General features: G+C 41.1%; 1 protein-coding gene across 1 annotated transcript in view; it reads left to right on the forward strand.

The window, feature by feature from the left end:
• The window catches only part of MAP3K15 (mitogen-activated protein kinase kinase kinase 15), a gene marked incomplete at both ends in the record, with an annotated part of 99,706 nt that overhangs the window by 4,420 nt on the left and 68,828 nt on the right, over window positions 1–26,458 (forward strand). The window contains 2 exons of the mRNA XM_008055746.1: window positions 22,133–22,272; window positions 25,490–25,513. Of these exons, the coding sequence (XP_008053937.1) occupies window positions 22,133–22,272; window positions 25,490–25,513 (164 nt within the window). The remainder of the gene's footprint in view (window positions 1–22,132; window positions 22,273–25,489; window positions 25,514–26,458) is intronic.

The raw sequence follows: 26,458 nt of genomic DNA on the forward strand, positions 1-26,458 counted from the left end.
CCAGGTGGGTCTTGAACCCGCGGGCTCAGGCAATCCACCCACCTCAGCCTCCCAAAGGCGTGGGATTACAGGCTGAGCCACCAAGCCCGGCCAGAACTTTTTTTTTAAGGACTGTTTTTTATAGTAGTTTTAGGTTCACAACAAAATTGAAAGTACAGAGAGTTTCCATGGACTCCCCTACCCCCACTTACAACCTTCCCCACTATCAACAACCCCCACCAGGGTGGTGTACTTGCTACAACTGATGAGCCTACGTGAACATTGGCAAGGCATAATCCCCTAAAGTCCTTAGTTGATATTAGGGTTCACCCTTGGCGTTGTGCATTCTGCATGTTTGGATGCATGTATAATGACAAGTATCCAGCATCAGAGTGTCATGCAGAGTATTTTCACTGCCCTAAAAATCCTCTGTACTCCACTTATTCAACTGTTTGGGTTTTATCATCCCAAACCAAAACAATGTACCCACTAAACAATAACTCCCATCTTTCATTCCCCCCTGCCCCTGATAACCACCATTCTAATGTCTGTCTCTGTGAGTTTGCCTGCTCTAGACATTTCATACAAATGGAATCATATAATATTTTCTTTTTGTGTCTGGCTTCTTTCACTTGGCATTATGTCTTTAAGGCTCGTCCATGCTGTAGTACATTTCAGAATTCAGTTCCTTTTTAAGGCTTAATGATATTCCCTTGTATGGATATACCATACCGTTTATTCATTTATCCATTGATGAGCATTTGGGTTGCTTCCACATCTGGCTATTGTGAATAGTGCTGTTATGACCATGGGTGTACAGATGTCTGTCTGAGTCCCTACTTTTACTTCTTTGCGGTGTATATCCAGAAGTAGAATTGCTGGGTCATATGATAATTATATGCTTAATTTTTTTTTTTTTTTTTGGATTGGAGTCCCACTCTGTCACCCAGGCTGGAGTGCAGTGGCATGCTCATGGCCCCACCCCAGTGTCGACCTGCTGGGCTCAGGCGATCCTTCTGCCTCAGCCTTCCAAGTAGCCAGAACTACAGACATGCACTGTCATGCCCGACTAATTTTTTAATTTATTGTAGAGATGAGGTCTCGCTAAGTTGCCCAGGCTGTTCTTGAACCCGTGGGATCAGGCGATCCCCTCACCTTGGCCTCCCAAAGTGCTAGGACTACAAGCTTGAGCTACAGTGCCCAGCCTATGCTTAGTTTTTTAAGGACAATTCCATTTACTTTTTCTTTTTTTTTTGAGTTGGAGTCTCACTCTGTCGCCTAGGCTGGAGTGCAGAGACATGCTCATGGCCACTGCAGCTTCGACCTGCTGGGCTCAGGTGATCCTTCCACCTCAGCCTTCCAAGTAGCTGGAACCACAGGCAGGCGCCAGCACACCCAGCTAATTTTTGATTTGTTGTAGAGATGAGGTCTCGCCAAGTTACCCAGGCTGGTCTCAAACCCATGAGCTCAGGTAATCCTGTTACCTTGGCCTCTCAAAGTACTAGGATTATAGACCTGGCCTCCATTTGCTTTTAGCAGACATGGTGGTCATCTCTGGGTGCCTGTAGGCCATAGACGGACTAGATTTTATTTTGTTTTATTTTTTAGCATGTATCATTCATCATCAAAGAGTGGAGTCTTTTATTTGAGTTGGAATCTCATTCTGTCACCTAGGCTGAGTGCAGTGGCACGGGCACGGCTCACTGCAGTCTTGACCTCCTGTGCTCTGGAGATTCTCCTGTGTTGGCCTCCCAAAGTGCTGGGATTATGAGCATGAACTATTGTACCTGGCCAGCAAACACTGGAGTCTTGAATTCAGTCAATCGCTCAGTTACTTCCAGTATTTGGAGAACAAAATATACCCTTTTCCCCTAGGGGGAGAAAACCTTTTGTTTAATTGCCCACCTATCTACTTTAACAGAATTCCTGGTCATGACTTCAGCTGACGTATGGTATGTTTGGTCGGTATTTACCTGCATAGCTTTTTCTCCTCTTTTTCAACTGCATGCTATGTGTCCTTCCTGGAGGTTCTCAGCGCTTCTGAACTTATTAAAGACTGAGACATCCTATAGGAAGGAAATCTGTGTGACTCTGTCTCACGCTTTTCCAAATGTTTTGATTACGGAGACTTTAATTCTCCCAGGATGCTATAATTGAATACATTTATTGTAGTAGCAAATCTTTTTTTTTTTTCTCATAGCAAATCTTAAAATGAGATCAGGACTGGTAGAATAGGATACATTTGTCTTCTGGGAGTATACCTTTTGTTTACTCTTTGGTTAGTTTGGTGGTTAGTTAATGATCAGTCTAAGTGAGGGCCTCCACCTAGATGCTAATTAGCAGCCTTCTAGAGTTACCTATTAACTGCTTAAATGACAAGAATAGCCCACCTGATCAAGCACTGTCCATAATTGCCCTGAGGCACAGGCACAAGTGATCTTCCCATTCTTGTGTCTGGCTTTGCCTAACTTTACTCTTCTGCACCTCATTTAAATATCACTTTCCTGACCCAGGGACCTTGCTTCTGTTTTGTTTTGTTTTGAGACAGGGTCTTGCTCTGTTACCCAGGCTGGAGTGTAAAAGTGTCATCATAGCCCCTTCCTTGGCCTCCCAAGATTCTGGGATTACAGGCATGAGCCACCGTGCTCTGGCTTATGCTTCTGATTTTTCTTTTCTTCAGTTATGTTGATAGTGATATTAAAAGTTGTGGAGTGTTGCCACCTACGACAGGGGATCTTTGTATTTCCTGAATGTTGATTTTAAAAAAACCAAGATTAGGGCTTCAGTCTTCAGATTAGTCATTTGTCTTGGCTGTATTCTGATTATACCTTTTTTTTCTAGCTGACTTGTGAAGAGTCAAGGAGAAAGAAAAAAAAGTCATTAGGGGATATGAAGTGTGGCTGAGATAGCTAGGTGACCGCTAAAGATCTGTGCTCCCAGCTGTTGCTGAGAACCGAGGCCTACATTTCCCAGCATCCTTTGAGTCTAGGTGGGATGTACAACTACTTTTGCCCAATGGAATATAAGTAGAAGTGATATCTGTCACTTCTGGGCTGAGTGTTGACATATCTAGTAGGCCTTCCCATATCCTCTCATCCCTTTCCATGGTCTCTGTGGGGACCTGAGAGGCCCCCTGTAGAAAATGGTGGTAGCACAAGATAGAATGTGGCTGAATCCCTGAATTACTCTTTGCAGGACAGCTGTTGGAGGAGGAACATCCACTTGGAATTTTGCATAAGCAAAATTTATTTGATCAGGTGACTGAAACTCTGGGGTCTTTGTTTAATAGTGATAAGAGAATGCAATGTAGTTAGGCCAACTGCTAGAACATTGTCTCCTAATATTACAGAGCCATAAAGAAAGACAAACATATGGACTTCGCAACAACTTGGATGGATTTAGTCTATAATACTCAATGATCTGTTACAGAAACAAAGACCAGAGTACCACATGTTCTCACTCATAAGTGGACCCTGAACATTTGCCATAATACTATAAGAAAGGGATTGACAGTAGCAGGATACTGCGGGGGGTGGGGTGGAGACAGAGGAAACACAACATCAATAAGGGCACCTGATCTCAAACCAGGCAAAGTAGGTACCAAAGGGAGGCCTAAACTTTACCTGTGTGATGTCCACTTGTATACCTACTCCTGAATTTTACCCTGCATTATTGAAATAAAAATATATATATTAAGAAATTGTCTCCTAGATGACGCATTACAAAGAAAGAGTCAGGCCATGGGTCATCTCATGTCATGGGTCATCATTGTTCATAATATATGCCAATCACAGGGCCCCTCAAGATGCTGCTATAGTCTAAGGAAATAGAAATGAAATGCTTGAACCATCAGGTTAATATTAGCAATGGGGGACGGGATGGAGGAGGGGAGACATTTTCTTCCTTCACAGTTTCACCAGTTTTGGAGGCTAGGTAACTTTTTTCTTTTTGTATTAAGCGATACTGTAGTGATTCTGTTTTTATCTAACAGTGATATTGGACTTTCTGCATAAAATAAGATATGTAATGGGTTAAACTAAGGCTAGCTCTAGCTTTCCTTGCTGCCTTTCATGTGGGTTATGTCTAGCTTCTCCCTCTGTGGTGGTATTTCTGTATTCTTTATTAGCTTGATGCGTGGCAAAGATGATGCTCACCACACATCTATATATGAGAGGGACCCCAAAAACCTGGACTTTATTTATAAAAAATTGTGTATTCTTACAACTTTCAGTCACCTTCAAAGTATTCTCTGTTTGATGCAAGACACCTATCAAGATGCTTTTTCCACTGCTCAAAATAGTTTTTGAACTTGTCAATTTTGATGCCTTAGTGCTTCTGCTGTTTTTTATTTTACCTCTTCCACATTGGCAGAATGTTTCCCTTTGAAGACTTTTTTCATCTCGGGAAACAAAGAGTCACTCAGGGTGAGATCAGGTAAATAGGGAAGGTGGGGCATGGGGCTCGTGCCATTTTTGGTCAAAAGCTGCTAAGCACTCAGCACTGTGTGGGCAGGTACATTGTTATGGTGGAAGAGTCAGTCACCTGTTTGCCACACCTTGGGACATGTCTTCCACAAATCGTGATGCAACCTTCTCAAAACTTCCAGATCAAAACTTTGGTTGACCATTTGATTCAGAGCAAGAAATTCCGAGTATACTACAAGGGGCCCACCCTCTAAAAGATAATTTTGGTTTTTTGAAAAAATCCCTCCTCGCATTCTTCCACATTTCCTAATATCCCTTGGGCCCTTGTGGCTGGTGCTGGCCAATACAATGTGCAGCAGCAACAAGCATCATTTTGGGCTGAAGAAGTTAGATGTTGTACATCCTTCATCTCTCTTTGCCTCTGTTGTGGCAAACTTGAAGATCACGTGTTCAGGATGGCAGTTAAGCCACTGAAACCTTGGGGAGTTACCTGTTGTGGCAGCATAGCCTAGTTTATCCTAATACAGCCTGCTGTTCATTCTTCTAAAAATGCCTAAATGCATCTCTTGGTTCAGCTCAATTCAGTGGACTCAGTCCACATGTGCATTTGCTCCTGCTCAAGAGGGAGCCTGAACGATGCCTTTAGACTTGTTATAATGTGCTGTATACTCTTGCCTCATCATCTAGAAAATGGATAAAGTTCAAAGGAAGACGATCCTGTGGGACACATGGATTTGATGGTTGTGGGATGATTCAGCACCTATGTATTGTGTGGCATCTACACATGGTCAGAAGACTGGCCAAATCCATTTCTGGCAGACTATATGGGCGATCGTTAATGTAGACATTGCCTTCTATTAGGTAAGTAAACATGAATGAGTAAAATAATCCACCTATGACACCCAGTTTATGTCAGAAACCTAGGAGTCAGTCTTGATCCTATCTCTCCCTCATTGCCAAATCACTCTCAAAATGGTTCTCAAGTTGACCTGCTTCTCTCTTCATGCCCTACTTCCATCTTGGTTCAGATAGCATCTTCTCCCATCTGAGTTACTGCCAATAGCTTGTACCAGAGTTCTTCGCAGAAGCCTTCACAGACTCCTCTCCTTCTCCCTACTGGCTTTTGCATGCTGAGATTTTCTTTCCTAGCAGGTAACACAATTGCAATTAAGTAATTATTGGTTTATTGATTGATCTGTCAGCGAACTCGTCAATGACAGGGAGCCAGATGCAGTTTACTTTGCTACTGTTTGAATAATTCCTAGGAGTATCCAGCTCCTTTAAAAAAAATCTTTTTTTTTTTTTTTAGTCAGAGTTTCACTCTGTCACCCAGGCTAGAGTGCAGTGACACGATCATGGCTCACTGCAGCCTTAGCCTTCTGGGCTCAGGTGACCCTTCCAACTCAGCCTCCTGAGTAGCAGGGACTACAGATATGCACCACCACCACTGGCTAATTTTTAAGAAATTTTTTTTTTTTTTTTGCAGAGACAAGGTCTTGCTATGTTACTCAGGCTGGTCTGGAACTCCTTGACTCAAGCAATCCTGCCTCAGCTTCCCAAAGTGCTGGGATTGTAGGCATGAGCCACTACACTCAGCGACCCAGCTGCTATTAAGAATAGCTATAAGTGGACATGGATGACACTTGTCTTCTTCTGTTCAGATGAAGAAAAATTTGTTTGACGCTCTCAAGAGAAATTCAGAATGTAGTTTCCTGTAGCAACCATATTGAAATTGGTGGCCAGACCCTAGATATATTGTGCTTGTGATTTTATTAAGGCATAAAATACAGCCTAATAACATATTTCTGTGTCTGAACCTTTCTCCTCAGTGGTGTATATTTAATAGAAGAGACTAGAAGAACGTACACTGGACACACGCTGGATTGAAAACAGTGATTTCAATTGTGTTCTAGGAATATTGGTTCTTTTTCTTTTGGCTTGTCTACATTTTGTATACTGTATGTTGTTTTCTAGACTGTAAGTGTGATTTTACTTTATACAAGTATACATAGTTAGAGATTAAAGATGGGGTTGTAACCAAATAGGCTTCTCCCTCCTTCCCTCCCTGCTAAAGAGTGGTCTGGCGTGCTCAGGCTAGGCAGCAGTGATTGTGTCCCAGGGGCCAGGCTGCCTGACCCCCTGGCCGGACCTTGGCTGTCTTCTGCTGGTCCGGCTACTAGCTCACCCATGGGGGCACTTCTTTGAGCCTCCCTCCTTTCCGTGCTGCTCCTATTGCTACTGACTCAGTACCGAGCCTGGATCTTTCCCTAAGTGTTAGTCATGTGGGCCAACTTTGGTGAAAAAAGCCTTGCTCCTGCCTGATTTAATTGGGACATTGCTCTTTGATCTTTGAGTGCATTTTAGGCTAGGTAGGTATGGGTGGGCTGATCTACAACCTTACTGACTGTGTATTATTACTAGAGCAAAATGTGTTTCCAGTTCTTAGTAGGCAACTTCCAATCATAGTTTTGGAGTACAAGCTGTAAACTGTTTTTAAAAAGCCTTCTATGTATTTGACTTTGAGATAGGTACTGTTTCAATCCTGGTCAAATAATATAGTCGGAGTAGGCCTGGACTCCTACAAAGCAGGCTGGAAAATTCTTGTTTCCCAATACCTTGCACAGGTTTTGAGCTATTGGGTGTGGCGGGACTTGGCAGAAATGCCTGGTGGTTTTTGGGGCCTGGTTGGGGTCAGGTGTTACAGAGCAGAATGGAATTGAGTGGTGGGCCTTGGCAGGAAGCAAAACTCATTCACTCATTGGGGTCTGTGGGAGGCCAGCCCAGGGACCAGGCAGAATTGGACACAGAGGGGGAGGGGAAAGAGAAGGTGGAGAGAGGCAGGAGCATTTGATGTAGATGACGTCTTTTTCCTCTTAAATTGTTTTTTATCATGGAAAATTTCAAGCATTTGCTGTGCCCAGCTCTGACAATTATTAACGTGCTGCCATTCTTATTTCTTCTTTACTTTTACCTATTCCCCACTCCATACTTTTTTATACTTTTAAATGCTTTTAATGTAAAAATGTATAGACATTGCACAAATCCCTGCTGTACAACTTGGAGAAATGACTAAACCTGTCTAACCCAACCTCCATCACGATATAGAACATTTCTGTCTTCTCACAAAGTTCCCTCATGTCCCCTTGTACTGAGCCCTCCCTTCACCCCCATTCTTGACCTCAGGCTATGACTGATTGCAGATCATCTGCTGTAGATTAGATTTGCCTTTTCTAGAGTTTCACATAAATGGACTTATACAGTATTTGGTGTCTCACTTTATTCACTCAGTTTGATGTTTTTGAGATTTATCTACAATTTTTGTGTGTAGCAGTAGTTCGCTCCTTTTTAATGCTAAGTACAATTTCACTATAATATATACAAGATATAATATACCACAGTTAGTTTAGCCATTCTCCTACTGAGGAACATTTAAGATGCTTCCAATTTGGGGCTATTACAAATAAAGCTGCTATGAACATGTGTACGTCTTTTTGTGGACGAATGTATTTATTCTTGGGTAAATACCTAGGAGCGAATGGCTAGATCAAAGGATTAGGTGTATGTTAAAGTATAAAAGACAACTACAACTTTTTCTGATGTGGTTGTACCATTTGATATTCTTGGCACCAATGTATGACAGTTCCAGTGACTTTATATCCTCACTGACACTTTGTCTTATCAATCTTTTCAATTTTGACTTTCTTGTAGGGAGTGTAGTGGTTTCTCATTAAGGTTTTAATTTGCCTTGCCCCCATGATTAATGATGTTAAGTATCTCTTCATGCACTTTCTGGACAGGCAGATGGTTTCCTTTGTGTGGTTCTAGTAATTTGCCCATTGAATTGTGCTGTCTGTCATCTTATTACTGAATTATGAGAGCTCTTTATTCTAGATAAAAGTACTTTGTCAGAAATATGTTTTGTGAACATGTTCTTCCAGACTGTGACTTGCTCATTCACCTATTTAATGGTGGCTTTCGATGAGCAGAAGCTTTTCATTTTGATGAAGTCTAATTTAGAATATTACTCTTTTATGGCTGCCTGCTGTATCTTCCCTAAGAAATCTTCCAGGTTGCAGTTGTGTAGACACTCTTTTTTATGTGTTCTTCTAAAAGCTTTATGGTTTCAGATTTTACATTTCGATCTGTGATTTAACTCAACTGAAATTTGACACAGGTGCCTTTTAATAAGTCAAGCCTGACACCTTGCCTTAAACATGTGGGAGACCTGTCTTGCCCCCCAGGCTGAGTGCCCCAGGCACTTTGAGTCTAGACAGCAGGACCATGCCTTTCTCTTTTTCATCTTATCCAGGAGAGTATGGGAAACACAGGTTATCCTTTAGGCAAGTGTCCTTTCTGCCTCCTGGAGCAAAAAACTCCAGCACAACAGATTTGTAATGAAACTTGACCAACATGTCTTCTGTCACTATGTCCCATTGCCCTAGTAATTTAAGCAGTAGAGGAGGAAGGACATTGACTTTATGGGCCAGAGTCTGAATTTCTACCCTTCTGTTGATTGGCTATATGTGACCCTGGATGATTTACTAAGTATCTCTGAGCCTCATTAAAAAGATCTCTACATAGAGATTCAAGCTCATGTCTTGAACTTAATGAGTGCTCAATAAATGTCAGCTTCCCCTGCACTACTCACCTCTGCTGTCACCAATAAGCATATCAGAACCCCAGTCTAGAGTAAAATGTGCTTCATGAAATGATACATTATCAAAACCTAATGTGTAATCTTAGTTTTTTCACAAAGTATTAAGGTAATGTGTCCATATAAGGAAAATGTGGGCTGGACGCAGTGACTCAAGACTGTAATTCCAGCATTTTGGGAGGCCGAGGCGAGAGGATTGCCTGAGCTCAGAGGTTCGAGACCAGCCTGGGCAACTTGGTGGACCTTGTCTCTACAATAAATCAAAAAATAAGCTGGGCATGGTAGCGCATGCGCTTGTAGTTCCAGCTACTTGGAAGGCTGAGGTGGAAAGATCGCCTGAGCCCAGCAGGTCAAGGCTGCAGTGGCCGTGAGCATGCCACTGCACTCCAGCTTGGGTGATGGAGTGAGACTCCAGCTCAAAAAAAAAAAAAAGTGGTACATATACACAATAGAATATTATACAGACATAAATAACAGCGAGAGAGAATATGAGAATGAATATGCTAACAGCATCCCAGAATGTGATCACATCCAGTTTCTGGCCCCACCTCTGGCCAAGAGAAACAACTATTCTGATTTCTCACCAGCGTGGCTTAGTTTTGACTGTTTCTGTACTTTCTATAAATGGAATGATGTAGTTTATACCTTTTAGTGTCTGGTTCCTTTCATTCACTGTTATGTTTGTGGGATTCCTTTGTATTGTTAATATAGCAATAGTTCATTCATTCTTAATTCCGTATAGTATTTTATTATAAGAATATAGCACAGTTGCTGGGTGTGGTGGCTCATGCCTGTAATCCCAGCACTTTGGGAGGTGGAAGTGAGAGGATTGCCTGAGTCCAGGGGTTCCAGACCAGCCTGGGCAACTTGGTGAGACCTCTTCTCTACAAGAAATAAAAAAATTAGCCAGGCATGGTAGCACACACCTTTAGATCTGGCTACTTGGAGGGCTGAGGTGGAAGGTTCACCTGAGCCCTGCAGGCTGAGACTGTGGTGGCTGTGAGCATGCTACCGCACTCCAGCCTGGGTGACAGTGAGACTCTGACTAAAAACAAAAACAACAACAAATATATATATATAGAGAGAGAGAGAGAGAGAGAGCACAATTTGTTTTCTATTGTTAATGAACATTTTAGTACTTTCCAGTTGAGAGTATTATGAACAGTACTACTGCTGTGAATACTCTAGTACTTGGTTTTTTTCTTTAACAGCTTTATTGAGATATAATTCACCCATTTAAAGCGTGCAGTTTAGTGTTTTTTTTCCCAATATAGTTAAGAGTACAGCCATCACCACTATCTAATTTCAGACCATTCTATTACCCCAAAAGAACCCTGTGCCTATTGACAGTGATTCCTCATTCCAGCCCCCTCCTCCATGACCCAGGCAACCATTACTTTACTTTCTTTCTCTATACACTTATTTATATAAATGAAATAGTGAAATAGGTATCCTTTTGTGTCTAGCTTCTTTCACTTAGCATGCTTTCAAGGTCCATCCATGTTGTAACATAGATCAGTATTTGATCCTTTTTTAATTGTCGAACGATACTATATTGTATGGGTATACCACATTTTATTTATCCATTCACCACTTAGTAGACACTTGAGTTGTTTCTACTTTTTGACTATTGTGAGTCATGCTTCAAGCTTTTGCATGTACATATGTTTGTATTTCTTTTGGGTACCTGGGAGTGGGATTTCTGGGTCCCATGGTAACAATACTTGACCTTGGAAAAATTGTTTTATTATGGTAAAAATCACATCACAGGAAGTTTACCATATTAACCATTTCTAAGTGTGTACTTCAGTGGTGTTAAGTACATTCCCATTGTTGTGCACCAATCTCTAGAACTCTTTTCACCTTGCAAAATGAAAACGCTGTACCCATTGAACAGCAACTTCCCATTTCTCCTCCTCCCAGCCCCTGGCAACCACCATTATGCTCTCTGTCTCTATGAATTAGGCTACTCTAGAGACCTCACAAGTGGAATCCTGCAGTGTATCCTACAGTGGAATCCTGCAGGTCTAGAGACCTCACAAGTGGAATCCTTTCACTTAGCATCGTGTCCTCAAGGTTCATCATATGTAGCATGTGTCAGAATTTCCCTTTTAAAAATGAACAATATTCCATTGTATATACATACCACACTTAGTTTATCCACTCATCCGTGGATGGACACTTGAATTGCTTCCACTTTATATTATCCTGGTGAGGAACTACCAGACTGTTCTTAAAGAAGCTGCACCATTTTACATTCCCACCAGCAATGTATGAAGATTCTCATTTCTCCACACCCTTGCCAGTACGTGTCTGTCTGTCTATTTATTATGGGCATTTTAGCAGGTTTGAAGTGGTATCTCATTGTGGTTTTGATTTGCATTTTCCCAATTACTAAAGATTTAGCTATCTTCTCATGTTTATTGGTTATTTGTATATCATCTTTGAAGAGATGTCTGTTCGAGTCCTTTGCATGTTTTTTAGGTTGTGTTATTTATTGTTTTCATATATTCTAGATTTAAGTCCCTCGTCAGATATTTGATTTGCAAATATTTCTCCCCATTCTGTGGGCTATCTTTGAACTTTCTTCATGCTGTCCTTTAAAGCACAAAAGTTTTAAATTGTGATGAAGTCCAATTTATCTGTGTTTTTCTTTTGTCCCATCTATGCTGTTTCCCCTACATTTTTAAACATTTCTTATTTATTCTTACCATATTACTTTATGTCAGATGCCAACAAACTACAACCTGCAGGGCAGCTGCCTTTATTTTGTAAATAAAGTTTTGTTAAAGCATATCCATACTCATTCATCTGTGGCCACTTTCAGTCTACAAAGAAAGAGATCATGTGACCTGTAAAGTTGAAAATATTTACTATCTGGCCTTTTACAGAAAATGTTTGCCTACTCTTGCTTTATGTAAATAAGAGCACATATATATTTTTATTCCCCCTTTCTTATTCAGAGGTACCAGACCAAATACACTGTTCTGTGCCTTGCGTTTTTTCAGTGAACAATTTTGCCTGGACATATTTTCTAATCAGTATATGAGAATCTTTCTTAATCTTTATTATAGCTAGCTAATACTTCATTGGGTAGATGTATGTATCATTGTTCATTTTACCAGTCCCTCTTTGAGAAACATGAGTGTCTGGGTTGTGTGTGTGTGTGTGTGTGTGTGTGTGTGTGTGTGTGTGTGTGTGTGTGTTTTGCTACTGCCAAGATCTGTTTCAGTTGTAGTGTCGGTTCTGATTTCAAAGTTTTTCAGTGCAGTTTGGATCTGTCCTGCCAACCTGGACCCTGGGCAGTGATCTACTTGTTCTCATAATCTTTGGTCTATTATTGTGGGTTATATTAATGTTTCCACAACTTGGGGTGGGGGATCCCAGGAGGTTATAGTTTGGGGGGATGATTTTCCAAAGTAAGTTTCTCCTTCCCTTTCTATAGTCTCTTTTGTGTTTCTGTCTTACTGGGGCTTCCCTTTTCAGCCCTGTGGCCAGAAAGCTGGGGCCTTAGTTGTCACACTCTGCTTCACACTTCCCACAACTGCACCCATGTCTGAGGCCAGGTATTGAGAGGGAGAAGAAAAGCAATGAAGGCTCACCTTACCCTCTTGGGAACCACAGCTCCTCTAACAGAGGAAAAGGGCCCCCTCTTTCAGAGTTCCAAGCCCCTGTGGGCACCTGATGCCACCGACTGTATCTGCCATCATTGCTGTCGCGTTGCAGGGGTCCTGGGCTGCAAGAGAGCAGAGAAAGAAAAAGAGTGGAGAATTGCCCTCGCTCTTCTGAGCATTAAGCAATCCCTTCTTGCTCTTTGAGCCTGTACTAGAGAGCTTCTTCTGGTGCTCTCTGTGTCCATACCAGCACCCACTCTGGCTAATTCAGGCTAATTCAGGCTGGAAGATACTGGGGGAAAATAGGAAACTTGATACTGGTTTGGTGGTACTTTGAAATCTGGTTCTCTTTCCCATTCTGCTTGCTACCATTTATTTTCACATTCCTGAAGTAGCTGTTCCATCTATTCTATCTCCATTTTATAACTGCACTCAGGGAGACAGGGTGTTATGGTCTGAGTAACGCTCGGCTGCTCCCCTTGATGCCAATAAATCAAGGGGGCAGGGAACTGGTAGAAAGAAGTTTATTTCTGAGTTTGAACCCAGGGAGCAGGGCTGGACTCGAGGTCTTTCTAGAATGGTTCTGCTTGCCCTCTAGGCTTTTACGGTTCACTTTTATAGTCCGGAGTTGTCGGTAACTAGCCACATGACCAGCAGAACACTGTATAGAACTTAAGTTATAGCTGCATTTTACATTTAAAAAGTGACATTTAGATTAAAGAAAGTTTACAAGGCCTAAAATATCATGCATTGCAAGTTATGCAAATTTCAAGGTTTACGATTAATTGATACTATATAGCTCAGAGAAAGGGAGTAAATAGGGATTTACATCTCTGAGCATAGTCTGCTGGGAAGTCAAGGATCCCCTGAAGCTTAGTGCATAGAAGACAAGGGGACTCTCAGTAATGTGCTCAGGAATGTGCAGGAGTGCTTGAATCCCTGCCATAGCCTTCTCTAGGGGCTGTGGCAATATGGAGGGACATTAGTGAGTCTCTGTATCAAGAGTAGTATATATTTACTCCATCTTACTTAGAACTAGAGCTCAAACTTACACCATTACATTTTGAAGTGTTTTGCCATGCAGCAGTAGTAACCAGAATATAATAAAATATCTCTGCATCTTGCCAGGCGTGGTGGCTCAAGCCTGTAATCCCAGCACTTTGAGAGACTGAGGTGAGGGAATTGCCTGAGTCCACGAGTTCGAGAACAGCTGGGGCAACTTGGCAAGACCTCAACTCTACAGTGAATAAAAAAATAGCCAGGCATGGTAGTGCACGCCTGTAGCTCTGGCTACTTGGAAGGTTGAGGTGGAAGGATCGCCTGAGCCCAGCAGGTCGCCGCTGGGCTGGCCATGAGCATGCCACTGAATTCCAGGCTGGGCGATGGAGTGAGACTCCAACTTAAAAAAAATAAACCAAAACTTTGTCTTGTCAATAAAGCTAACTAATACACCAGAATGTCCTCAATACCAGCCGGAAAGCATCAGACCAGTTCTATCCATTCAGGATGTCTTGTGTGACTGTTACGGTTCAGAGCAAGATAATTGGAATAAATGGAATGAAAGGAAATTGTCGATGTAGTAAATGGGCTTAATTGGGCTCCAATGGATCCCACCAAGTATTTTAGTTGAACTTGGAGCAAAGACCTTTTTGATGTTTAGGATGACTGTTGGATTGTCACTGAATCTCATAAGGCTAAGGTTTCAAAACTTGTTGGATGAGTTCATTAACAAAAATATATTCACTATCCTGAGCATGAGAATCCTGCACCCAAAATGCTTTTCAGTCCTAAGAAGCAAATAGATGTTTTTTGTAACGCCTGTGGCTATGGAGTGCTTGATGCAAATCATAAACTCTGCACATTCTCAAAGGACCACCCCCATAAAAGGAAATTGGTACATGAAAAAAAAATTAGAAGGGGTAAAAACAAAGAAAGATGATCCTATATCCAGCAATGAGTCACCAGCATCACCAAATGAACTCAGTGAACTCAGTTTCCTCCACAGGCTGTGGAGAAAGACACCACTGAGGAAGCATAGGATGCATAATGGGTGAAATCAGGTGTTCACACCTGTAATCCCAGCACTTTGGGAGACCGAGGTGGGAGAATTGCTTGAACCAGGAGTTCAGGACCAGCCTGGGCAACATAGCAAGACCTTGTCTCTATAAAAAAAAGAAAAAAAAATTAGCTGGACGTGATGGCATATACTGTAGTGAGCTATGATCATGCTACTGCACTCTAACCTGGGCAACAGAGTGAGATCCTGACTCAGAAAAAAGTGTGAAATCAGTATTCAGGCAAATACCTGATGCTTGATGATGGTCTTTAAGGAGCAGTTGATTTTGTTAAGAAAAAGAACGAGGGTATCATTGCTGAAGTATATGTAAAAGCCATTGTCCTCTTGCGTTGACTGACATTCACTTTAATGAGACAGAACAAATTAAGAAGTACAGGGGCTATTTCCTAGGATTTTGTTATAATAGAAAATCTCAGCATTTCCCTTTTCAGGGTTCATTGTATATGGCAGAAGCGCATTAGACTCTGCTCAACTCTAAAATTGTGCACATTTTGAAAATGACAAGTGATATAGCCCTTTTGAGAAAGGTGTTATCTGCTGGTCACAAAAAGCTCCTAACAATATGTCTCTAAGAAATTTGTCAAAGAGAGTCATGTCAAAGTGATCCCATTACAAAAGAGTTGAAGAAAACTGAAGAGGGGGCCTTCAGGTCATGAAGATGAAAATGAGGTACCTTGTTCACAGGCTGATACCATTTATTTTTATTACTTTTTATTTTTTTAAGTTGTAGTCCCACTCTGTCACCCAGGCTGGAGCGCAGTGGCATGATCACAGCTTACCACAGCCTCAGCCTCCTGGAATTTGGTGATCCTTCTGCCTCAGCCTCATTAGTAACTGGGACTACAGGCACACGCCACCATGCTCAGCTAATTTTCTTTCTTTCTTTCTTTCTTTTTGTAGAGATGAGATCTTGCTATGTTGCCTAGGCTGGTCTTAAACTCAGTCCTCTCACCTCTGCCTCCCAGAGTGCTGGAATTACAGGCATGAGACACTATGCCTGGCAAAATTTTTTGTTTTTTATTTTTTTGTAGAAACAAGGCCTTGCTGTGTTGCCTAAACTAGTTTTGAATTCCTGGTCTCAAGTCGTCCTCCTACCTCAGTTTCCCAAAGTACTGAGATTACAGGCATGAGCCACAGTGCCCAGCCAGGCTGATACTACCTGAAGTGATGAATGTGATCTAGCTTGTAGTGTAATGCACATTTTTTTTTCTGCATTGTTAGCTGGAAGAACAACATGCATGAGGGGGACCCAAAAAAACCCCAGAATTTATTTATAAAAATTGTGTATTCTTACATGTTTATACTTCAGTCACCTTCAAAGTACTCTCTGTTTGATGCAATACACCTATCAAGATGCTTTTTCCACTGCTCAAAACAGTTTTTGAACGTCAATTTTGATGTCTTTTAGTGCTTCTGCTGTTTTTTGTTTCACCTCTTCCACATCGGCAAAACATTTCCCTTTGAGGACTTTTTTCATCTGGGGAAACAAAAGTTGCTCTGGACAAGATCAGGTAAATAGGGAGGGTGGGGCATGGGGGTCATGCCATTTTTGGTCAAAAACTGCTGAACACTCAGTGCAGTGTGGGCAGGTGCATTGTCATGGTGGAAGAACCAGTCACCTTTTTGCCCAACTTGGGATGTTTCTTCTGCAAATCGTCTGTCACAACAGTGCTAGCTGGTACAGTGATGCTTGATGCTAGAACACTTACCTAGCAGGGGAAGCCTGTACTACAAGGGGCCCACCCTTCAAAAGATAATTCTGCTTTTTGGAGATCCCCCTTGTATGTGCAAAAGATAAAATAGCTTAAATTATGCTCTAGTGTATGTTAGAAACATTTAACTGTGAGTGGTCTGAAATTATGCTCAATGCATCCATTCACCTCAGTGAGTAAATGGAATTGGCTTGTATGTGGCATATTTCTTTTGGAAAAACTGGTGGTGAACACATCTCAAACACACTTATGTAGTTCTAAAAAGGATTTTTTTTAGTCATTATTACAAAAAAAGTTAAATACTGGGAAGCAAAAGATAAGAGGCCGGGTAGAATTTCCTGACATCCCTGCTTCTCCCTTCCTTCCTCCTAGTAGAAACTCGATGCCCCATGCACCTGGTACCCATGCAATGCGATGTGGTACTTAGTAAGGACTTACTGAACTCCTGATGCTATTGGTAGATTGGTACCTCCTTACAAGATTGGAAAATAAGATTTAAATGACACTTCACATTTTTTTCCATTGACCTGACCTGGAGTATGTTGGAAATGAGCGCAGTGAATGAAGTAAAATCTAAATTCTGGTAATTGGGAGGTGACTTTTGTCTAGTAAATCTGGGCTTTTTTTTTTTTGTAGCTTTAGGGTGGGCAATGTTGCCATACGTCCAATCAGAATTTTTTAAAAAGTCCTTGGTAGGAAACTTATTCTAAAATCAAGTTCTTTTTCATTTAGACAAAACCAGCCTTATTTATATTATAATTTCTTTTTTTTCTGGGAATAGAATAGGCTTTCAAAATAACCTGGAATATATTTAAAGCCTGGCATGAACCAGGACGACCCCAGAGTTACTGTGTGGTAAATCATTCATCATCATATCATTTTGTTGACTAATGCTTTGCTTCAGAAATCTGGTACTTTTAAACCACACTAGAAAATTATAGTTTTACTTGTTACCTATAAAAGATTTAACAAAATAGTGTTCAAGATAATGTTCAAAAGTTTTTCATGAGCTAAAATCTTGTATATCATTCATCTTCATACTGGCATGTTTGGGGACTGTTGAAGTTGGCTGTTAAATTACCTGAGGGGTACTCCTATTTTAAATTTACTTCTCTGCTAAGTGTAGATTTTAACAGAACCTTGGCTTTTAATGGTCCCTGATGTAATATTACTTTTTTTTTCTGTCCTGGCTGTCCTCAGATTCCTGGACTCAAGTGATCCTCCCACCTCGGCCTCCCGAGTAGCTGGGACTACAGGCACATGCCACCGTGTCTGGTGTTACTTCATAAAGTTTGTTAAATCAAGATAGGTAGGGTGGATGTGTGTTCTGCCTCATGATCAAGGAAGTTGTTTTATATGATACAGGCTTTTTCCCTGAGGCTGGCCTGCGTCAGTAGAAACTGGAAGGTGATGGTTCCTAGGAGCACAGCGTGCATTTGGGAATGAACCTCAGAATTTTATCTCTTCCTTTTTATCTGTGATCTGTTTGCCTAAGATTTTGCCTGATATATAAACTGCTTTGCCCCCAGGTAGCTCAGTTTTACAAAATGAGTTAGGAATGTACTAAGCCTCGTCTGGGCACTGGGAAGCACAGGAGGTGGGGTCAGAAAAGCTGAGTTCGAACCCTGACTCTGTCATGTTCTTGCTGTTGACCTCTTTTCTCCTCATTTCTCTTTAGGGGAAAAAAAAAAAAACCCTTGATTCTTTTTTTATATATATAATTTATTTTTTATTATAGAGTTGTGGAGTGAGGATTTACTACATCCCTGCATGCAGGTAAAGTTTGGGTTTCTAGGTGGCCCTCACTCCCTCTGGTAATGGACCAGGTACCCTTCATGTTGTCATGTGCCCCTTACCCTTCTCCCTCTCTCCCTCCCCTGGCAATGCTCAGGGACTGCAGGTTGATTCTTAGTACATAGTAAAAATTTCACTCTGGTGTTTTATCACAATTAGCATTTATAAGTTGGATGCTATTTTAGTATCTTAGAAGTTCTGAAAATAAGCCAGCTGAATACTGTTTGGTTGTAAATTCTCAAAGTGAACTTAGTCTACTGACCTGAGTGACAAATGCCAGACAACCATTTCAACTTTAGATTTGAGGCAGTTTTCTTTTTTTTTTAATATCAATATTTTTTATTTTGATATTGTGGGGTACAGTTTAGGGTTAGGTATACAAATATGCTTCGTTCAGGCACCCTTGTCGATAAGGGGTGTCTCCCCGTCCCCAGATAGATATTGACTACCATTAATCCCACCTCCCTTCCCCTCCCCCCGAGGCAGTTTTCTTATGGAACATGACTGGCTCAGAATTTTCATTGAATAGCAGTATTAATCTGTCTTATTTTCATTGGCACTGAAAAATCTTTCTCTCAACCCTTGGTGGAGCCACAGTGGTAGTGGGGGGCTTCTTCGTGGAGGTGTAGAGGCCAGTGTGTCCTAGGACAGAATGCTGAGAAGGCAGAGAAAAGGAAGAACTCGTGTCACCAGATTAAAACTTACTCTTCTTGGCAACATGCTTCTCTGCCAAGTTCCAGGTTGCCTACAAAAGTGGGCTACATGACTTGTCCCCACCCCTGCCCTCTACCCCTTTCCACTATTCTCCTTTATCACCTTCCATTTGCTTCCTTTTGTTTTAAGAGTAGGGATCTCAGCCGTTTCCTTGCTAAGCTATGGTGTGGCCATGTACTGTTTGAGCTATGGCCAGGCTATGTTTTCTTAAGCTTTGGTCCCTTCCCCTATGTTGGAGAGGTGAAGCCCCTCCCCTCTTTCTCTAATTTACTTTCTAAATAAACTATATTTTCTAATCTAAAAAAAAAAAAGAGTTGGGATCTCACTATATCACCCAGGCTGGAATACAGTGGCATGATCATAGCTCATTTGCAGCCTCGAACTCCTGGTCTCAAGTGACACTCTCACCTCAGCCGCCTCTGTAGCTGGGATTACAGGCGTGTGCCACCACACCTGGCTCATTCATTCTTTTTACTTTTTGTAGAGATGGGGTCTCAGCATATTGCCCGGGCTGTTCCAAAACCCCTGGCCCCAAGTGATCCTTCTGCCTTGGCCTCCCAAAGCACTGGATGCTTCTTTTCCTTTATTAACTAATTATAGCAGTCATCATGGCCTTAGAATTAGCATTTTTGTTGCCACTTTTTAATAGCATCACTATGAAACATATCATTTTCAATTTGGGTGGATAACAGAGTCCAGAAAGCAGTCACATAAGCAGAATGTTTAATTTGTTCAACTGCAGTATTATTTTGTCTGTAGGGAGCAGAATTATCCATTTGAGATACACTGACCACTCTGGGCTGCAGAGTGTTTCCTCAGCATATACATTTGTCCTGTCATCGGCAATAACCTCTCAAGGGTGAATTTGAATATAATAGTCTCCTGTCAAAAAAAAAAACTGCTCATGATTATTTAAAAATATATTTAGATGAGATGTTGATACTATGGTTGTTTTTTTAGTGATATAGTCTGAAATATTTGAGGATAAAATGATATGGTATCTGGTGGGGTTTACTTCAAAATAATATGGAAGGGGGCAGTATGGATGGCAGTAGAGAAGAAACAAAGCTGGTCATGGGGTGATCATTGTTGGGGGGAATGGAAGGTTTTATTATACTATTCTGTCTACTTTTTATATTTATTTGTAGTTCTCCATTAATAAAAAGTTATTAAAAATCCCTACTAGAGGTTTTCCATTGCCTCAAGGTAGATAGAGTTCTAGCCTCTTAACATGGCCCTGAGACCCCTTTGCCACCTGGTACCTACTGACCCTTTCACATTTATCTCCTGGGGTGTTCTGGCCCAGGAAGTTATATGCAGTGGCCCGGCTTGTCTCAGGCTCTTTGCACTTGTTGTCTTCTCTTTCTATCCCATTCTTTCCTCACAGTGATTCTAAACATCTGCTTCCTTCTGCTTGCCTGCATAGTACTGTGTATTGTTTTTGAGGAAAGGAATTATGCCCTACTATCCCTCATACCCAGCACAATGGCTGGCATACAGCAGGCAATCCAGAAATAAGAGAATAAAAGGCCCACCCTAGGGCTTAGTGGCACTTGGTCTCGGGTTCCCAGTGCCTCTGTACAGAGCCAGCAGTGTCTGGTGCTGAAGAGGGCTCCTTCTTGCCTCTTGTTTATTCACGCCCCTGTTCAATACACCTCTGGTCTGTTTCATTGGGATTTTCAATGACTTTCTGTGAGTCACAGCAGTGCAAGTATAAGTTTGGACACTACATTCCTATGTCTCTCCTACCCGTGGTGGGGAAGCTCCCATCAAACTTGGAACTCTGTCATCTTCTCAAAAATAACAAGGTTTAGAATGGTGTCCAGTACTACTTGGCTAATTTAAGCATGCTTGTTATTGATGCAGTTAAGTTGCTCCTCTGTCTTGAATAGGTCTCTATTACAGGGCACGACTCCAAGAGCATTTTATATTGTCAAGTTGATGGTGGACATGTAAACCAGGGGCTATGACAAGAAGGTCTATTGCAGTAGTTTGAAATAGGAAGAAGAAAAAAATGAATAAAATCTCCGTAGGCAGGATGACAAAGAAATTGTGGTCTAGTTGTCATACAACACAATACTTTACAGAATTGAAAAGACATGAACTGGAACTAGACATACAAATTGGTTGAATATCACCAAAAATAGCAAATCAAAGAATACATACAATATAATGTTATTTATACAAAGTTCAAATATGTGCAAAACTAAACAACATACTGTTTAGGAATGTATACTTGTATATATAGAATATGCTTATACATATAGTCTGTTTGGACTGCTGTAACAAGCCACTATAGCCTGAATGTGGCTTATAAGTAATAGATATTTATTTGTCATAATTCTGGAGGCTGGAAATTCCAAGATCAAGGTCCCAGCAAATTCAGTGTCTGGTGTGTGGCCTCTTCCTAGTTTACAGAAGGATCCTTTTCACTCTGTCCACACGTGGCGGAAGGGGCAGGGCAGCTCTCTGGACCTTCTTTTAAGGGTACTAAATCCAATTTATGAGGGTTCTACTCTCATGACCTACACACCTCCCAAAGACCCCAACATCTCCAAATACCATCACATCGTGGACTAAGTTTCAACATATGAGTCTTGAACAGACACAAACATTCAGTCTGTAGCGCGCATACACACACACACACACACACACACACACACACACAACTTGCATGCATGAAAATGATAAATATAGCAATCAGGATTGAGGTTTTCTCTGGGCAGGAGGAGGTATGATGGGGGGGCATGTGGGGCTCCAGCAGTGCAGGTAACACTCTGTGACTTGAGCTGCATGGCGGGTGCATGGTTTTTCATTTCAGTATACTTTATATTTTATTTATAGGCTAAATATATTTTTTGGCAAGAAGATATATTTCATAACGATAATAACATTAAAAATAAATCCATCAGTAAGTTCTGAGTGAGGCTATATTCCCAGCACTTTAAAGAAGGAAGTGTTATTTTTTTTCCTTTTTAAAATTCTTATTGCTTTTCTTCCACAGTTCATGGGGTCATTTTAATCAAATCCTTCCCCACTTCTACTTTACCTAAAAGCCTAATGGCAGAAATACAGATTGCTATAGTTCTGTGTTGGTGATCATCTGCAAGTAGATTAAGTACACAGATCATTCCCCGTACCTCTTCTCTCCTTGTTTATCTCAGATGTTGCCGTGGTGGACATGAGTGATGTCTCCAGACAACCTTCCCTCTTCTACCATCTTGGAGTTCGAGAAAGCTTTGACATGGCCAATAATGTGATCTTGTACCACGACACTGATGCCGACACTGCTCTCTCATTGAAGGTAAAGGGTATTGTTCATCTTCTCCTGAATAATTAATTTTGGGAAAGCAGAATTATATGTCCAGCTGACATGTCACTGTAGCACAGGAGGTTGAAGAAAAACAGACTTGATTGTCTCATGCCTGTAATCCCAGCACTTTGGGAGGCCGAGGTGGGAGGATTGCTTGAGCCCGAGGAGTTTGAGACCAGCCTGGGCAGCATAACGAGACTTCATCTCTGCAAAAAAAAAGAAAAAAGAATCACAAAAATTAACTGGGCATGATGGTGCATGTCTATAGTCCCAGCTTCTTGGGAAACTGAGGTAGGAGGATCGCCTTAACCCAGGAGGTCGAGGCTGTGGTGAGCCATGATCATGCCACTGTATTCCAGCCTGGACAACAGAGTGAGATACTGACACAAAATAAATGAATAAAAGGGCTTGCTTGTGCAATTCCTTCCTTCTCCCTGCAGGTTCTGGCTCACATAGATGGCTTCCTGGTCACTGTGAACATTTGTGCTACAGTTGTGCACTTGCAGGCAACCTGAGCAGGCTGATTAGGGAAGCAAGGCAAACACTCCTGTTAGTTTCCACTGAAGCAAACACACCATTCTGAATCCCTTCATGGACAATTTGATCCAGAGCTACACATTATAAAAATCAGCTTTCAACTTGGATAATAATATGAAGACATTTAATAGTTATCAAAATGAGTGGAATATTTTAGCATAGACACAGTTGGTATTTAATATTATCTTCCCCCGGTCTGAAAGTGAAGTAAAACTAAAATATTGTGTGTTCCTGCACAGCTCATTAATTGCTGACAATTTCTAAATGTATTTTTACAAGTTTGATGCAAACTTTTGTGAATAACATAGTACTGTGTAAAATGCTTATGTTTGTAAAATGTAAACATCCAATGAGAGTTATTTCAAAGTTCAGTGGATATTAATATTGTTGAATATTGTAGCCAGAAAATCCTGGTCTAGGTTAAATCGTTTTAGGTATAATGGATTAATTTGTTTACAACAGTGCTCTCAACCTTGACTGCACTTCAGAATCACTTGGAGAATTTGTAAATATCTCCATACCCAGGCCACACCCCAAATGAATTACATCACAGTCTCTGGGGAGTGGGACTCGGGCATAGGGATTTTTTTTAGCTTCCCAAATGTGCAACCATGGGTGAAAAACAATGGTCTAGAGAGTAAGCCTTCCCAGACATAATTTCTAAAAGTCCAGTTTCCTCAGTATTAAAAATCAATAGTCTGTAGTACAATTTTATGCCAAAGCATTTTGGTTTGTGTGTTTCTTGAGATTTAGTATTAATAAGATTTTCTGGGTTCTGTAATTATTATTTCCTAGTAGAAATATCATCTGCTTCAGATGTGTAAACTGTATGTGTTAAACATCACATATACTTTACATAGATGTGTACTCTGTAATTATATCACAGTACAATATTTTAAGAAGTCATTCATATAGCAGTGAAAGAACAAGCTGTTTTATTTGTGTACTTTACATTTTAGAATAGTTTTCCAAAGACTATAAATCCATCTAAATTACTTCAAATATTTAGATATTGACTTTTCTCTTACTGATTTTTTTTCTTTTTTCTTTTTTTTTTATGAATTGGAGTCTTACTCTGTCGCCCAGGCTGGAGTGCAGTGGCATGCTCACAGCCACCACACAGCCTCTACCTGCTGGGCTCAGGTGATCCTTCCACCTCAATCTTCCAAGTAGCTGGAACTACAGGCATGTGCCACCACACCCAGCTAATTTTTTTATTTATTGTAGAGACAAGATCTCTCCAAGTTGCCCAGGCTGGTCTCGAATCTGTGGACTCAGACAATCCTCTCACCTCAGCCTCCCAAAGTGCTGGGGTTACAGGCCTGAGCCACTAGGCCTTGGTCTGATTTTCACTACAATAGTTATGCTTAGAAACATTTAGAACTTAGAAAGTATGAAAGTATAGATTATTCACCTGTGTTTTGATGAGAAACATGAAAATCAAATGTATATTTTTCCAATTCAGTACAGTTGTTTTCTTCAACTATGCCTTAGCGAAGCCCTCTGGAAAGTCTTATGACCTAGATAAGTTCTCATTGTTAATAATATGAAAAAATATTTACTAAAATGGAAATATAAGTAGTTAGTTATATCTAGCACCAGAAGAAGCAGTCTATACTTGTTCTCAGGAACTAGAAATCCCAGGATATAGAAAACATATTTTATGGGACAGCCATTTAATTATTTAAATATGGTTTAAATAACATTATGGTTTAATATTTAATTATGGTTTTTTCCAGAAATACTGATTTTTAGTATATTAATGATACAGTCAAGAGCTACTTAACTTTCATGCTAAGTTAACTGACTAAAACTGTTGTTGAATTTAAACATGCCCAAGTAGTTCTAGTGAGGTATCAGGAATCTTACCAATAACACTCCTTCTATAAGGAAGGCTGATTGTGGTGTGCATTTCATATCGATCAATTAAAAAAATAGTTCCACCTGGGCGCAGTGGCTCATTCATGTAATCCCAGCACTTTGAGAGGCTGACGTGGGAGCATCGCTTGACCAGGAGTTCAAGACCAGCCTGGGCAACATAGTGAGACCTTGTCTCTACAAAAAAAAAAAATCAAAAAAATTAGCCAGATGTGGAGGTGCATACTTGTAGTCCCAGCTACCTGGGTGACTGAGGCGGAGGGATCCCCTGAGCCCAGGTCAATGCTGCAACGAACTGTGATCATGCAATTGCACTTCAGCCTGCAAAAAAGAGTGCGATCCTTACTCAAAAGAAAAAAAAAACTAATTTCAGACTCAAGGATAGCACAGTGCTTTCTGGGTGCTTCCTTGCTATGGCTAACATTCTTCTCGGGGAAGGAGAGATGTGGGGCACTCATTGCCCCAAACCTGAATCTCAAAATGTGTTTTCGGCAAAAGCATTGGCACTATTTGGAGAAAATCCCTTATTTCATCAAGGGGCCTCTATAACTAGTACCTATCATAAGTGCCCCCTGATAGTTCAAAAGCAAACTAATTATGATCAGTTTTCCTTGGGATATGAGTTTTACAATTCTCAGAGGTTCATTCTATTTAAAGTTTTTTGAGGGGAAGGTTTCAAATGATTAATTGTTGCTCTAAGGTGGGTGAGGGATGATGGGGGTAGTGCTGGCTATGCTTACGGAAATTAAGTGTTTTGAAAAATGATATGCTCATCTTTTCTTTTTCTTTTCAGGATATGGTAACTCAAAAAAACACAGTAAGTATTACATTTTCAGATTTTTGGCCTTGCAAATGTCAATGCATAAAATCTTTCTCTGAAAATCCCACAGGTAGCAAGATGGTTTCTAATCGTGCCTGCTGGTTGTGTTTCTAAGGACAGCAAGAATCTCTCCCCTCCCCCTACATCCCTTAAACTACCAGCTAGCACAGACCCCACTCAGCCATAGAGTGTGTGCTGCATAAGCCAAGGTCTATCAAAAAAGTGTATATTCTTCATTACTTGCCAGGGCTTTGAACTGGAACCGGGTCAGTGTTTACATGGACTCTTAAGGGTCTTTCTTCTGGAGACAGTACCTCCCATACACCTCTCTTCCAGACTTGCATTGAGTTAACATGAAGGCTTAGCCTGCAGTTCCCTGCCACAGGCTAAAAGACATGAGATGGAATTCCATTTCCTTATGTCCTGTTTGTGTACTAGAATCTCCTGATTTGGCTTAAAAATTCCTGCAAATTCCATGTTTTAATTATCATGTTGATTGGAATAATAAAATGAACCCACCACCCTAAAAACATTTAAATAGGATCATGTCCTTGGAAATGGTGCCAAGGTTATCTCATATCTTTGAATGCACCCCAAGCTGCCCATCCCCCCAGAGCTATGGTACTGTGGTTTGAGAAACCATGACCTAGACTGAAGACAGATCCTTTGTCTCTCTCCTTTGAACCTTAGCCTCCTTCCCACTGGCCCTTGTAGAAGGAAAGGGCCTACAGACTCTCTTCCTATTCCAGTTAGAGGTCCTAGAGGGAGAGGGAGAAGGGCCCAATAGGCAAAGCTTTCCCTAGAGCACCCTCTGCAGGGGAGTGGGAGTTTTGCATGACTTTACCCCTCTGCAGAAGGCCCCAACCCACAGTTTGAGGGCCCAGGCTTCCCCAGGACCCTGGCAGAGCTCCCCACCTGAGGCAGAAGTTCTAGAAACAAAGC

The sequence above is a fragment of the Carlito syrichta genome, unplaced genomic scaffold (genome assembly GCF_000164805.1).
Source record: "Carlito syrichta isolate Samal-C Ts95f unplaced genomic scaffold, Tarsius_syrichta-2.0.1 Scaffold301942, whole genome shotgun sequence".
Taxonomy (NCBI): Eukaryota; Metazoa; Chordata; class Mammalia; order Primates; family Tarsiidae; genus Carlito; species Carlito syrichta.